The 12,516-nt window shown below is 40.5% G+C and overlaps 1 protein-coding gene across 1 annotated transcript; it reads right to left on the reverse strand.

Annotated features, from left to right (window-relative positions):
* Nucleotides 1-5,290: 5,290 nt before the first annotated feature.
* On the reverse strand, nt 5,291-12,507 carry PTGS2 (prostaglandin-endoperoxide synthase 2). The gene is made up of 9 exons (XM_010715536.3): nt 12,142-12,507; nt 11,891-12,034; nt 11,285-11,428; nt 10,686-10,867; nt 9,855-9,938; nt 9,433-9,679; nt 8,180-8,466; nt 7,880-8,027; nt 5,291-7,728 (listed from the first exon to the last, which is right to left on the reverse strand). Exons 1-9 carry the CDS (start codon nt 12,212-12,214, stop codon nt 7,322-7,324), a joined length of 1,716 nt encoding a protein of 571 aa, XP_010713838.1. The 5' UTR covers nt 12,215-12,507; the 3' UTR covers nt 5,291-7,321.
* Between the last annotated feature and the right edge of the window lie 9 nt (nt 12,508-12,516).

A 12,516-nucleotide genomic window follows, 5' to 3' on the forward strand; every position in this document is an offset into this window, starting at 1 on the left:
GCTCAAGAACATATCTGGAACTGGCACTGCTGCCTTTAGCCATGTTATATTGCTCTGACAGAGTTCACTGAAGCTTTCTGGGGCTTAAAGTCATACAGAACAACTGATGCCTGGCTGGGTTTTTATACCAAAGTCTTGTCACTTCTTGGGGTCATGTTCTCATCTTATATCCGAAGATATGCCAGCATAAATTGATAAATATCCTGATTAGCAGTCATGCATTAGAATGCTGTGTTGAAGCAGCAAGACATGCAATATGGTTTGTTGATGAATACTTACAAAACTTTTCTTTGAGTAGAACTTTTGCGCTGTAGTGCAAAGCAAGACAAGGCAAGGTGCTGCTTGAAACATGATGCTCAGTGAGATGGATATTGCTTTCAACCAACTCTTCCTCTTGCTCACCTTTGTGGGGAAGAAAACAGTAAAAACTTTCATGTGCTCTCATAGAAATGTCTACCACAAATGCAGTCATTTTACAGAAAATGAATGGGTGTTAAATTTCCTTGTCAGCAGGGCAGGTTTCAACAAGGATGCTTGCACACACCTATATCCACTACTGTGTAAAACGAGCTACACCTGGTTACCATTAAAAAATAGAGTGCCTTTTCCAAAAGATCCTCCTTTTTTTTTTTGAGTATTTTCTTGCTGTCCTTATACATGAGCATTAATATCTTGCTATCGTATTATGTAAAGAACTGAAGCACTTGGAAGCAGGGAGCTCCTAGTTATGTGACACTGTATTTTCACAGTGTTTTTCTTGGAAGAGCTATTAATTAACAGGGGGGGAAAAAAGGATATAAGGATAAGAATTGCTTAGTAGATATAATAAATAATTTCCAATTTTGGAAAACTTCTTAAGACTCTTTCCTTTTCATACACATTTTGAGTGGCTTTTTTGTTGTTGTTGTTTCTTTAAAAAACTTCCAAATTCTATTTATATTTTTGTAACCAAAACTAAGAAGCAAGGGGAGAAAGATACTTTTGAGAGATCTATTTCCTATTTTTTTGGAAGTGAACACATTTAATCATCCCCAGTTTGGTAGACAGCAGAAAAATCTACACCCCTGTGCAATTCTGATTAAATCAGTGAAGTTGTCCATAAATAAAAAAAATTCCAACATTTGCATTATATACTTGAATAGGATACAGACAATGGCCACAGATTTTAGTTGTCTAAAAGACTAGGCGTGAAAGAAAGAGTGAGTTTCTGTGTATGTACCCTGCTATGGACCAGATAGATACTCAAATGGTACAGAATAGTTTGAAAGTAGTTGTTTTGAAAATTATTTGCCTTCCTCTCCAAAATTAGGAATTCTGTGCTTTTCTTTTTGCCTAATGGCAAATGCTTTCTTCATAGGGCATGGCTTGCCCAGCACTGAGGAATCAGGAGGAGGGGAATTAACTTTTTATTCAGATAGATAGTGATAAGACAAGGGGAAATGATTTTAAGCTCAAGGAGGAAAGGTTTAGATTGGATGTCAGGGGGAAGTTCTTTACAGAGAGAGTGGTGAGGTGCTGGAACACCTCACAGCCAGAGAGGCTGTGGATGCTCCGTCCCTGGAGGTGTTCAAGGCCAGGTTGGATGGGGCCCTGGGCAGCCTGATCTAATATTAGTTATGGAGGTTGGTGGCCCTGCCTGTAGCAGAGGGGCTGGAACTTGATGATCCTTGGGGTTCCTTCCAACCCAAGCCATTCTGTGATTCTGTGATTAGCATTGGGCAAGCCCTCTCCTGATGGAAAACCAGTGAGACCTCACAGACTGTAATATTATCTTGTACTGGTTGTGTTCAGCTCTTGACTTGGCCAGGCCACCTCCAATTGTTTGATTTCTATGTGGAGGTAAATAGCCTTACTGTGGCTGTAACGGAATGCTGAGATTTTCAGTGCAGTCTTTGGTTTTTCAGACAGAAAAAAAATCCCCTAAAGGAAAATTTTTGAATTCCTTGTCTTACCCCTTCCTGTTTCTCTTTCTTGACACCTGTGTGCATGTATGTTTCAATCTTGAGCAGCACATGAGGAAAGTAGTGAATTTTTTGGTTATGAAAGTCTCTTGTAGTCAATATTAATTAAATAGCTGCACCAATCATATTATATCAAGGTACCTTATTTTAAAACTGAAGCTTCTAATTGAAGTAAGATGAGTACTCAGCTCTTGCCAAGGAGAGGTTTTCTCATTGTAATGCTTCTTGTGATGCTGCTGTGTTTCTGCATTGTGTGGTTTCTGGTTTTTGCATGTCTTTTAGCAAAAAAAGTTAGGATTTTTCTACTCATCTCCTTTTCCACATTTACTTTTTTACAGCCTTTCTGCCCTGCATATATCCTTACATCTTCCGAGACTTATCCTTTCTGGTTCCCAGAAGGAAGCAGCATGCCTTTGCCAAAGCCTTTTCCAGCACTGTTCCCCAGTGTCACTATCTGTGGCAGTGCAAGGCACAGGAAACAATGTCCATCTCGCTGTCAGAAGCGGCTCCTCTGTCTGTGTCTTCTCTCTTGTTCACTCTTCCTACAGGTTGGTCAAATTCCTGGATGATTTTTCTGCGGATTTGCTGAAAGCTGAAGGAGTACTTTCTAGCAAAGCTGGAACTGTTTCTGCTACAAATGTCTCTTGGAAGGTAGGTAATACGTGTCAGAGTGTAAGGCAGTTGTCTTGGGAGAATTGGTGCTCCAGCATAAAAGTAAGCACGCCTCTAGCAAGTGCATCAGAAGTAATGAACATGGTCAGATGCCCACAAGGCTCCGACTCACTGCCCATAAAGAGCTCTTACGCAGTGGGCAAGCGAGAAAATGACGTACAGCCAAAGTCCTCGACGAAGGTGATTGTGTGTGGTGACCTGCTTACAGAAGCGTTCCGTTCTTGAGGGACTTGCCTCCAAGGTGCGGCTCAGATGCTGACCCCCTCCTACTCCTCCCCTTTTTGGCATCTTTCTGGGTGAAACAGTTACCTCAGTTCAGTCCCAAGAGAAAGCATTTTTCACAGGGCAGGTTTCCCCTGGGGAACATTCTTGCCTCTTGTATCATCGAGACATGCCCCTGCTCAGAGGGAAGGAGGAGCTCCTCCATGATTGAGCTATCTCATCCATCATGTTCCAAATCCATCCCGGACTGGCCCATCCCTAATTAGGGCAGCACTTACCTGAAATACCATTTGCACAGATGACCTCTGTGCTGTGCCCCCTCATGAAGCACCCCGCCGCCCCAGGGCCACAGCAGAACCGGGCCACCGCTGCCCTCTGAAGTGCTGGACGTGGTTGTGCCACACCACTCCTTTCAGGGCATGCCTACTGAGCTTTTGGGGCCAGGTTCGCAGGGGTACTGGGCACTTTCCCCCACTCTGGGCCCCAGGAATTGCTGTGTTTATTTGGGAAACATATAATAATCTTTTTTTCCCTACTGTAACAATTGAGCAAAACCCCCAGAAATGCTTGAGGCTGTCTAAATGCAACTGCTGGGCTGCAGACGTGTGGCATTTCTGCATTTTTTTAATCAAGGTGAGAGCACAGCATGCCAGTGTATTCTCCCTTGCTTCCCTTCCACTGCACACTCTGTTTCTTGGAGTGCTTGAGCAAAGCCACAAGACAGGCTCGGAACCCTCCCTCGCTGAGTCAGAGCAGCCACCGTCAGGAGCCTGCTTGCGAGACATGGCCGCAGGCCCTGCGCTGCGCACCACGCTCACTCTCGCCAGTTGCACTGAAGCACTTTGGTGTTTATGGGACTGGGGCAGATGTGTGACGGGGCCTATGGGTTCCCTGAGGGAACTGGCAGCAGCCACATCTCCCATGGGCAGGCAGGGAAATGTTTTTTTCCCCCACATCAGAGGGCCTTAAGAAATGTGCCAGAAATGAATTAAATCATGGCATTAATGGGCTATAAAGAAAAATTAACCCACACTGCTAACACAAGGTCTGCATGTGATTCCACTCACACCCACTGTGGCCAGGAGAGGGACTGGAGAGATGTCTTTTCAGGGCTAAAGTGATCAGAACTGGGTCTTAATTTATTAAGAGTTGCTGAAGATTTTTTTTTCTACATGTTAGCAGAAATGGAAAGCTACAGAGCAGAGGCAGGAGGACAGTCACATGGGTGTATGGACTTGTGAGTCACTGGGTTGAGCCTCGGACCAAAGAGATTTTGAATGGCTGGCAGGAAGGTGACTAGGTAAAGGAGGTTCAGTTGCTAGGACGGGGCTATCCCCCACTGCCAATATGGGGATGGGTGACTAATGGGGATAATCACAGCAGGATGCTATAGGTGTTGAAAGTAGCATTTGGTTAGCAGCTGTGTGTAGGCGGTAGTCAGTACAAGGTGCCGGGTCTCCTCAGGGATACCTTCCATAGCTTTTCTTAGAGAGATGAAAATTAAGGGGAGAAACTGGGTTACTCAAGGTGTTCTCTGAAGGAGAGGAACCACTGCAACCAATCCTGTCTCTGGATTTTATTAACTGTACTGCTTCTCTTGTCCTAGCCCCATCATTCTGACTTGCAGAATTCTTTGCAAAAGCTAGTCAAAGGTACCTTTGCTATTTCCCCCCCCCCCAAGCAAAGCTGGACCCTCATGCAGAGGGAAGACATCTGATTGATGGTGTTCATAGAGAACATCACAGCTTTAGCCTCACTTGCTTCAGAAGGAGGTTGCTCTCTATGGCAAACTACCATAGAGGAACACAACACAAAAGGTGTTCTAGTTATTACTTGTATCCTGAAACACCTTTCCCTTTCAAAGTCTATTAAGCCCAAAGGGAAACACCTATGAACCGTTTGTGCATCAGAGAGCCTGAATAGTCACAACAAAGGGATATGAGTTACACTACCACACTGGCAGGTGATTCCAGCAGTGACCCATCCCTCCAAAACTCTTCAGTACAAAGACAGCATTGCTGGCATGCAGCATGGTGAGTGCTCTGTAGGTTTCATAGTGAAGTCTCTTTTTATGGGTGGCAGAAGAGATAACGGTAGCTGGATGATGTACAACTTTCTTCAGCAATACTTGGAATGAAACAAAGGAGCTCATCGACATAATGTTTTCAATTTATTTATATAAACAATTGCATTTAAAAAAAAAACAACATTCTTGTCCTATAAAAATAGAGTGAAAAACAATTCACAGAATTTTAAATAAATAATCTCAAACATACACATTTATCACGATCAACTTGAACCCAGCCAAACCCAGCAGGCTGGGTCACATAAACATGGCTTCAGAGTATAAAGTGTAGAATGAACTGGATTGAGTGAACTGGATTCCTTTCAAAGCAGCTTGTAAGAACAAGGCTGAAATGTAACTTTTTTTTTTAAATTGAATTCTTTTTTACCTATCTCAAAATAACTAGATCTGCCCAGACTTGTCTTTCTTTGATTTTAAGCCATACAGTTTTCCTTGTGAATGGTACATAGGTGCTCTAAAGCATGTTCCAAAGGTGGTCTGAATGATAGCTACATGCTTAACCAATAATTAAGTAGCTTTCATTAACTGAACACAGTACTGTACCCCTTTTTTTTCTCTTTTATACAAGATTATTGAATTTTTTCCTTCTTTATGCCTTAAATATAAAAACCATCTCCCGAAGCATTCATACCAAGGACCACCTCAAATCAGTCACTAGTATCAACTGCTGTAGGAGAGCTGGAGTCAGCTATTTGTGCTACCAGTTACAAGTTTGCACTGTAGGACATAATCAGCATCTTTAAACAAATCAATAGAAATACAGAAGTTACAGTCAAGCTATACTAGTACCACAGTCATTACAACACAAGCCTCTACAAGCATTCAAGAGATTCAGGTGGAAATATAAAACAAGTCCTTTTCCACAAGTAGCCAAGGAATTTTGGCTGGGGGCATAGAATACCAGGTTGCTGCTCTACTCCAGTCTGAAGTAACATTCTTTTTATCTATAGTTCCCCAGCTGATTTTATAGGAAGATCATCTTCTACATTTCCTCTCTAGAAATTAAAAAAAGATACCCTTATATGCAAAGGTTGAAGTGCTGGTACAAGATCCCAATTAAGTTTTTATATGCCCCAATGAGACTAGATACTTTAGTGCTGGACCAGGACAAATGTGTCTGGGATATTTTGTGCTTAGCTAGCTATTGTTTTTTTTCTCCTTAGAGCTCTAGCCCCTCCTTTAAAATGCCTCTGTTTATACTTCAATAAATAAAACATTAACATTCCCCCTCCAACCAAATAAACAATTTATAGTCATGAGTTAGAGCTCTATTTATGTAGACCTAGACTAACAAAGCCTTGGTGCCTTGAAGTTTAGCTCACTCAGTGCTACTTATGTTTATATAGTGTCCCCATTTTTATTTTATTTTTTTAATTTTCTAAATTATTCCCCAATAATTTCCATTTGGCTACATAAACCTATACTATAGTCATGTCCTTAAGGACAAAAGGAATGTATAGTTTTATCTAGAATGACAGATTTATACCATCCAGAGAATTTATATTGACCAGACAATTACAGCTACAAAACAAACAAACAAAAAAAAAACCCCACACTAATAAACTTTGGATTAAGTTTAAGATCTCCCCAAACTCAAAGTAAAAGGTCTACTGATATACAAGCAGCCTTGTTTTCCTGCCTGACAGTTGTGTCTAAGCTCAGTATCACTGTTAACATCATCTCACATAAATAATACTTCTGCAACACATGCTTCAAAAACAAGTAGGATCTCAGACAAGTTCTATTATCATTAAATAATTAAATTAATAATTAAATTAAAAATGATGAAAAAGTATAATGCCACACAAAAGGACAGACTTACAAAAAAATCAATTATGTAAATCACTGTACAAAGTGCCTTATTTGCATGAGGGAGAGGTAGTATCACTGACAAACGCAATGCATTTTCTGACTTTAAACAAGCAAGACTCAAACATGTATTTGTTAGTCTTGGAGTGCTCATACAGAATTCAGAATCTTTTTTAGCAGTTTTCATTAAATCATGTTCTCATTTTTAGTCTCAAGGTCTGTTTTCAAGTTTAAAAAATTGCTGAGGCAATAACTTGATTTTTGTAGTGTTATGTGACCTATTGAAGTGAGAAGACAACCCTAACACCCTTTGTCAAGTATTAAAACAAGTAAAAAATTGGAACTTGGTCCATTTTGGAATACGTAGTTCTGCTACAGAAGGCTTTAAACAAGGGATTCACTACTGCAGAGCTGAAACACAGAAAATCCCTTTTTCTAAAATGAAGCCTTACCTGAGTAAGGAACCTAGGGCAACCCTCAAAGTGAAGATGCAAACGGTTGCTTTTTGTTTTCTAAATACTAGAGCTATAAATAGAATAACTTAGATAAATAAATAAATTAGATGGCTAATTTACAACTCAGCAGATCGCTCTTTCAGTAGTAGTGTGGGGTTGATATCTTCCATTGCTGTGTTTGAGGTACTAACATTAATAGTTGCCTCTGTGGGTTCAGGATTTAAGACATGGAAAGCAGTGAAAGGACAGCCTTTCACATTGTTGCAGATGAGCTTCTGTAGGGAGGCAGTATTGATTATTTCAAACCCCACTTTTCCACCAAAGGTGCTTGGCTTCCAATACTCAGGGGAGCATATTGTATTTCCCATCAGTCCTTTCAGAGAGAACGGTGCGCCAATTTCTACCATTGTTTCACCAAAGATGGCACCTGGTCTTGGCTTTTCTACAAGAAGGCCTGGATACAGTTCCATAGCATCTATGTCTCCGTAAAGCTCTTCTAGTTCAGCAGCCATTTCTTTTTCTCCTGTAATTATTAATGATAAGAACAGTAAGTGGAAAGTCCTGTTTCAACAGCAACAATATCCTGCTGAAGTTCAGAAATAGCGTCACAGGTTTCTGTTATCACTTTAAGGAAAAATGGTACTTGTTTGTAAGGAAAGATTAAAAACTGTTACCTGTAAGTTCTTCAAATGATTTGAATGGTTTCAACATGAAGCGTTTCCTGTACTCATTCAAGGACTGGTATCTCATTTGTCTGCTTTGGTCAATTGAAGCCTTTGCTACTTTCTGTACTGCAGCTGGAACATTTTTGCCACCAGCAACCTATTGGACAGAAACAAAAAAGCAGTAAGAACTCCAGATAGAAGTTGAGAAAGTTGTATCTTTTATTATTAGTTCTGGTTAGATTTATTGCACTGCTGGTCAACCCCCAAGCTGATGTCTCCGTTTACTAGTAACTTGAGGAAAATACCTACCCTGCCAGCACTTTGCTTGGAGAAAGATTTCACCATATGGGAAAGGCCATGTTCCAGCATTATGGAGTTGTTGTAGAGGAACTGCTGGAAAGTGTACTCCTGGTCATGTATCTGAAAAGTGTCAGGCAGAAGTGGGTGCCAGTGGTACAAAGTATTGAATTCAGCTGCAATTCGGTTCTGGTATTGAAAACGCTGGTTGAACAGAAGCTCAGGATCAAACTTCAGTTTGAAGTGGTAGCCACTCAAGTGTTGCACATAATCTTCAATAACTATCTTGATCGTTTCTCCTGTTGAAGAATAAAAAGGATACAAAAAATAATAAAAAAAAAAATCAGTACTGCTTCCCCTAAGAAACACCAGGCAGTCACCCTGCTCTGAGGACACATTTCTAAGCTTCTCTAGGGAACAAACACACAGAAAACCTTCAAAACTATAGAAATAAAGAATAATACACTCATTAGCATTCTGTGGTACCTTATGGAATGGAGATTTATATTTTGGGAGATAAGTTTTTCCCCACCACCACCTCCACAGCTTGCTCCACTTTGCTTATCCTCTCTCAAACTACACTTCCTTTGGTTTTCTACAAGATCTGTAGAAAATCATTAACTACTGTCTACGTTGCATTTGATTATACAATGCTATCTAGGATAGTTAGGAGTAAAAGGAAGTCAGCATCTCGAGGCAATGTCTCAGCTTCTGAGCTGCTTAATGTAATTGCTTTCTCTTGGTTTACTGTTTCAGTGGCTATTTGGACACAGACTTTTTCAACTGTGTGCATCAACATTAACAAGATGTAATACCACTTAACAGAAAGTAAGACATAAGAAACATGTACAGTTTTATTCTATGCTGCTTCCTGACTTAACTACAGCCCATCTCAAAGCATACCTGAATTCACTCAGTCCCAGAAGAAAAAGAAGTTGTCACAGTTTGAGAGCAACTGAGGTCACCTAACCTCACAGGCTTTCTCTCTGAAAAAACTAACCTTAGCTTCCTGCCTTTTCAGTTCTGCTTCCCTTAGATAAAGGGAACTGTCTATGACTTGACTCCATTTTCTTCATTTTGGTATTTAACATGGGCAGGAGGAATCTGTATTTTAATACAGTTTCAGTAAGGGGTCATGAAGGCTCCGATTTATTCCCTCACATACCATTAAAATTCTTATTAAGTTTACTGCAGCTGCCATAAGAAATGGGCAGAAGTGTCAAGCTCAAGAGAATGTTAAGAGTTCTGCATGCAAAGTAACACACCTATCAATATGAGTCTTGTAGTCTGAAATAGCTGCTCATCATCCCACTCTGGATGCTCCTGTTTCAAGATGTCACAGACTCTATTGTGTTCTCTCAGCCATATCGTTGCATACATCATTAGGCCTGGGACCAAGCCAAACACCTCCTGCCCAACAGAAAACTGCAGGTGCTCAGGAACGTGAGGAGGGTAGATCATCTCTGCTTGAGTGTCCTTTACTGTTGGTGGATACATTTCTCCATCAATCATCTGCCAGGGAGGGGGCACAGGAGAAAAAACAAGAGAATTATAAGCTAAGATGCTTATGAGTTACACCACATTGACTCCATTAATGCTAACTTTAGGCAAGCTATGCTGTGAACAGAGCACTAATTTTAAGAAACATGTCATCCAATAAAAAGGTGGCAGTTGAGATAAGATGTACCTGGTACTTTAGTTTTCCATCCTTGTGAAGTCTCAATTTAAGTTGCCTCTCCAGAGTCTCTCCATAAATGTGGTTCAAGTCAACCTGTAAAATAAGAGCATTAAGAACGTGAAGACAAGTCACATTTTTTGCTATTTTAGGACAGGTCCTATTTCTAATAGATGATCTGGCAACCACAGATGTTTACCTTACAGTATTGTTACCTTATAAGTATCACACACTGATATTTAAGATGAAGCCAAATTATTTCCTGGCAACTGCAGCAATCTCTGCATTAAGTTTTTAAATCAGACTGGCAATTTAAGAGGACTCTGTTTAGAGTGTCAATGGCATTTTATTAAGCAGACAGCACTTTATATATACAAAGATGTCACAGATTTCTGCTTTAGACGTGCAAACTATGTTTATATTGAGAATTTCTTCATCCCAAAACTGTTTTTTCATAGATAAATATCCTAAAATCCAAATTTGCTTTTCAAGTTCTTTTAAAACTGTCTAATTAGCAGCACAAAATAAAATACTGTATAAAGCATCTCTGCAACTGATAAAAAAGCAGGTTCTTTGAAGAAGTCAGAGTCCCCACTGTACAGAGATCTTAAGCAGAATTATGTGCTTGGAACTAACAGTTCTGATCTAAGAGATGCGACTGAGTTGCTGGAATTTTGCCTAAAGAGAAGCCACGTAAAGGGTAAAGCCAACAGTTTGTTGCTGTGTTGTACAGTATATTCACTAGTGTTTGCGTATCCTGACTACCTGTAAGATATCATTCTAACTGCTTGGTAGCTCCTATGAGCTTAGTGCTGCATTCAAGTTCCAAAGATATGATCTTACCCCATGGCCAAAAGCTTTAGTGAAGCCAGGTCCTTTCTTATGGTCTGTCTTAAAGAACTGATGAGTGAAGTGCTGGGCAAAGAATGTGAACATCACATTTGTGCCTTGTGGGTCAGGAATAAATTTTCTCCGCAGCAAGAATTTCTCCACAATCAGCTTTGAATCTGGGAGCTCTTTCTTACCTAGAAGAAAAGTTTCCTTATAGCAAGATAATCATGACAATTATGCTTCATACTTATTTTTACTCCTAACAACCAAACAGGTTTCCCTTTTTCAACTTTTTAACAAAGGATAGCAGCTTACTAACAAGGGGAACTATCAACTATCTCCTTTCTGTTGGAGATAGTCATAGCTTTCCCCATACTTATCTTTTTGAATTTATTAGAAGCTTTCTAATTCCTGGTTTTAGAACACAGTTCAGTGAGTACCAGAACGGTTATCTTTTAGGTCATTACACAACATAACTCATTCACTGCCACTCTCAAAGTCAATAGTGTATTAGGACAGTTGTAGGCAAGCAGATCTGTTGGTGTTTTCTAGGACAAAAAGATAAATGAAATTCCTAGAAATGAACACTATGTATCTGTTTTACTCCTTACCTTTAACACCCATCGGTGTTGGACAGTCATGTCCTACTGGTGGAAGGCTTCTTGTGTAATAGGAAAGATTAGAATAAGCTTCCCAGGATTTGTAATTATAGTCACTATTGTATGTTGGTGGGCTGTCAATCAAGTGTGATCTTGCTGGAAAAGAAAAGATGTATTTGGCATATACCAAAATATAGACTAAGAAGTACAAGAAGTCACAGTGCTATGTTGTTTCCATGTATTTTTGTAGCAGTTGCATTCACAAATTCCACACATATAATCCCATTTGACTCCAGTAACTTGTGGCTCATGAATAATAGGAACTGGTCCCAGTTTACCAGTTAGATCCAGCTACTGAATTTATAACAAGCGGTTCAGGTTGTGTTAGCAAAGTCTGAGAGTCTATTTGAGATGAGGAAGAAAAATAATGCATGTCTGAAAGCCTATTTCACACCAAGTGTGAATATGCTTATAGATCCTAAGTTTTCTTTAGAGTGCTTTTACCATAACACATTTTATTTTGCTATTTTAATCAATAAACTAATCAAATAAAGTATTTGGAGCCCTACATGTAGCTCCTGTCAGTTAGGAGTACTGGAAGAGTGATTGTATACTTACATGTCAACACGTATCTCATAATAGTATCTCGTAAGAAGGAAATGTTGTTGATGATGTTCCAGACTCCTTTGAAGTGGGTGAGAATGTAGTGGACAGTATTTGGTGTAGGTTTCAATGTTAGTTTCAGCCACGTGAAGAATTCCGCTGTGAGCAAAGGTGGAAAGATTGGAAGTTGCCATTCAGAATAACCTGCAATTCTGTAATTGTGTTCTCAGAATCCATTTCCGTACAAAGAGATCAGAAGTACTTACGTGTCGTACAGTTTTCCCCATAATAGCCTGTCCTCGTGCAGTCACATTCATACCGGTCAAAGCCTGTTGTCATGCACACACCTCTGTTCTGACACGGGAGGGAACAGCAAGGATTGGCTGGAACGAAATCAAACGCCGCAGTTAAAAGAGCGCCTTCTCTACCGGATTAGCATCACAGGGCGGGCAGCAGAACGAGTCCAGCTCCCGGCAACATCACTGACACAGGTGGGAAGCGCACTGCTCGCGGGCAGCAACGAGCCAGCTCCGAACGCTGGCTCAGCGAGGGTCCGACAGCCCCGTTGCTACGCTAACTTCGGAGTCACGAAGTACGTAAAACGTGAAGCCCTACGCTCCGGCTGCGAGCATCGCCGCGGG

Source organism: Meleagris gallopavo, chromosome 10, assembly GCF_000146605.3.
Source record: "Meleagris gallopavo isolate NT-WF06-2002-E0010 breed Aviagen turkey brand Nicholas breeding stock chromosome 10, Turkey_5.1, whole genome shotgun sequence".
Taxonomy (NCBI): Eukaryota; Metazoa; Chordata; class Aves; order Galliformes; family Phasianidae; genus Meleagris; species Meleagris gallopavo.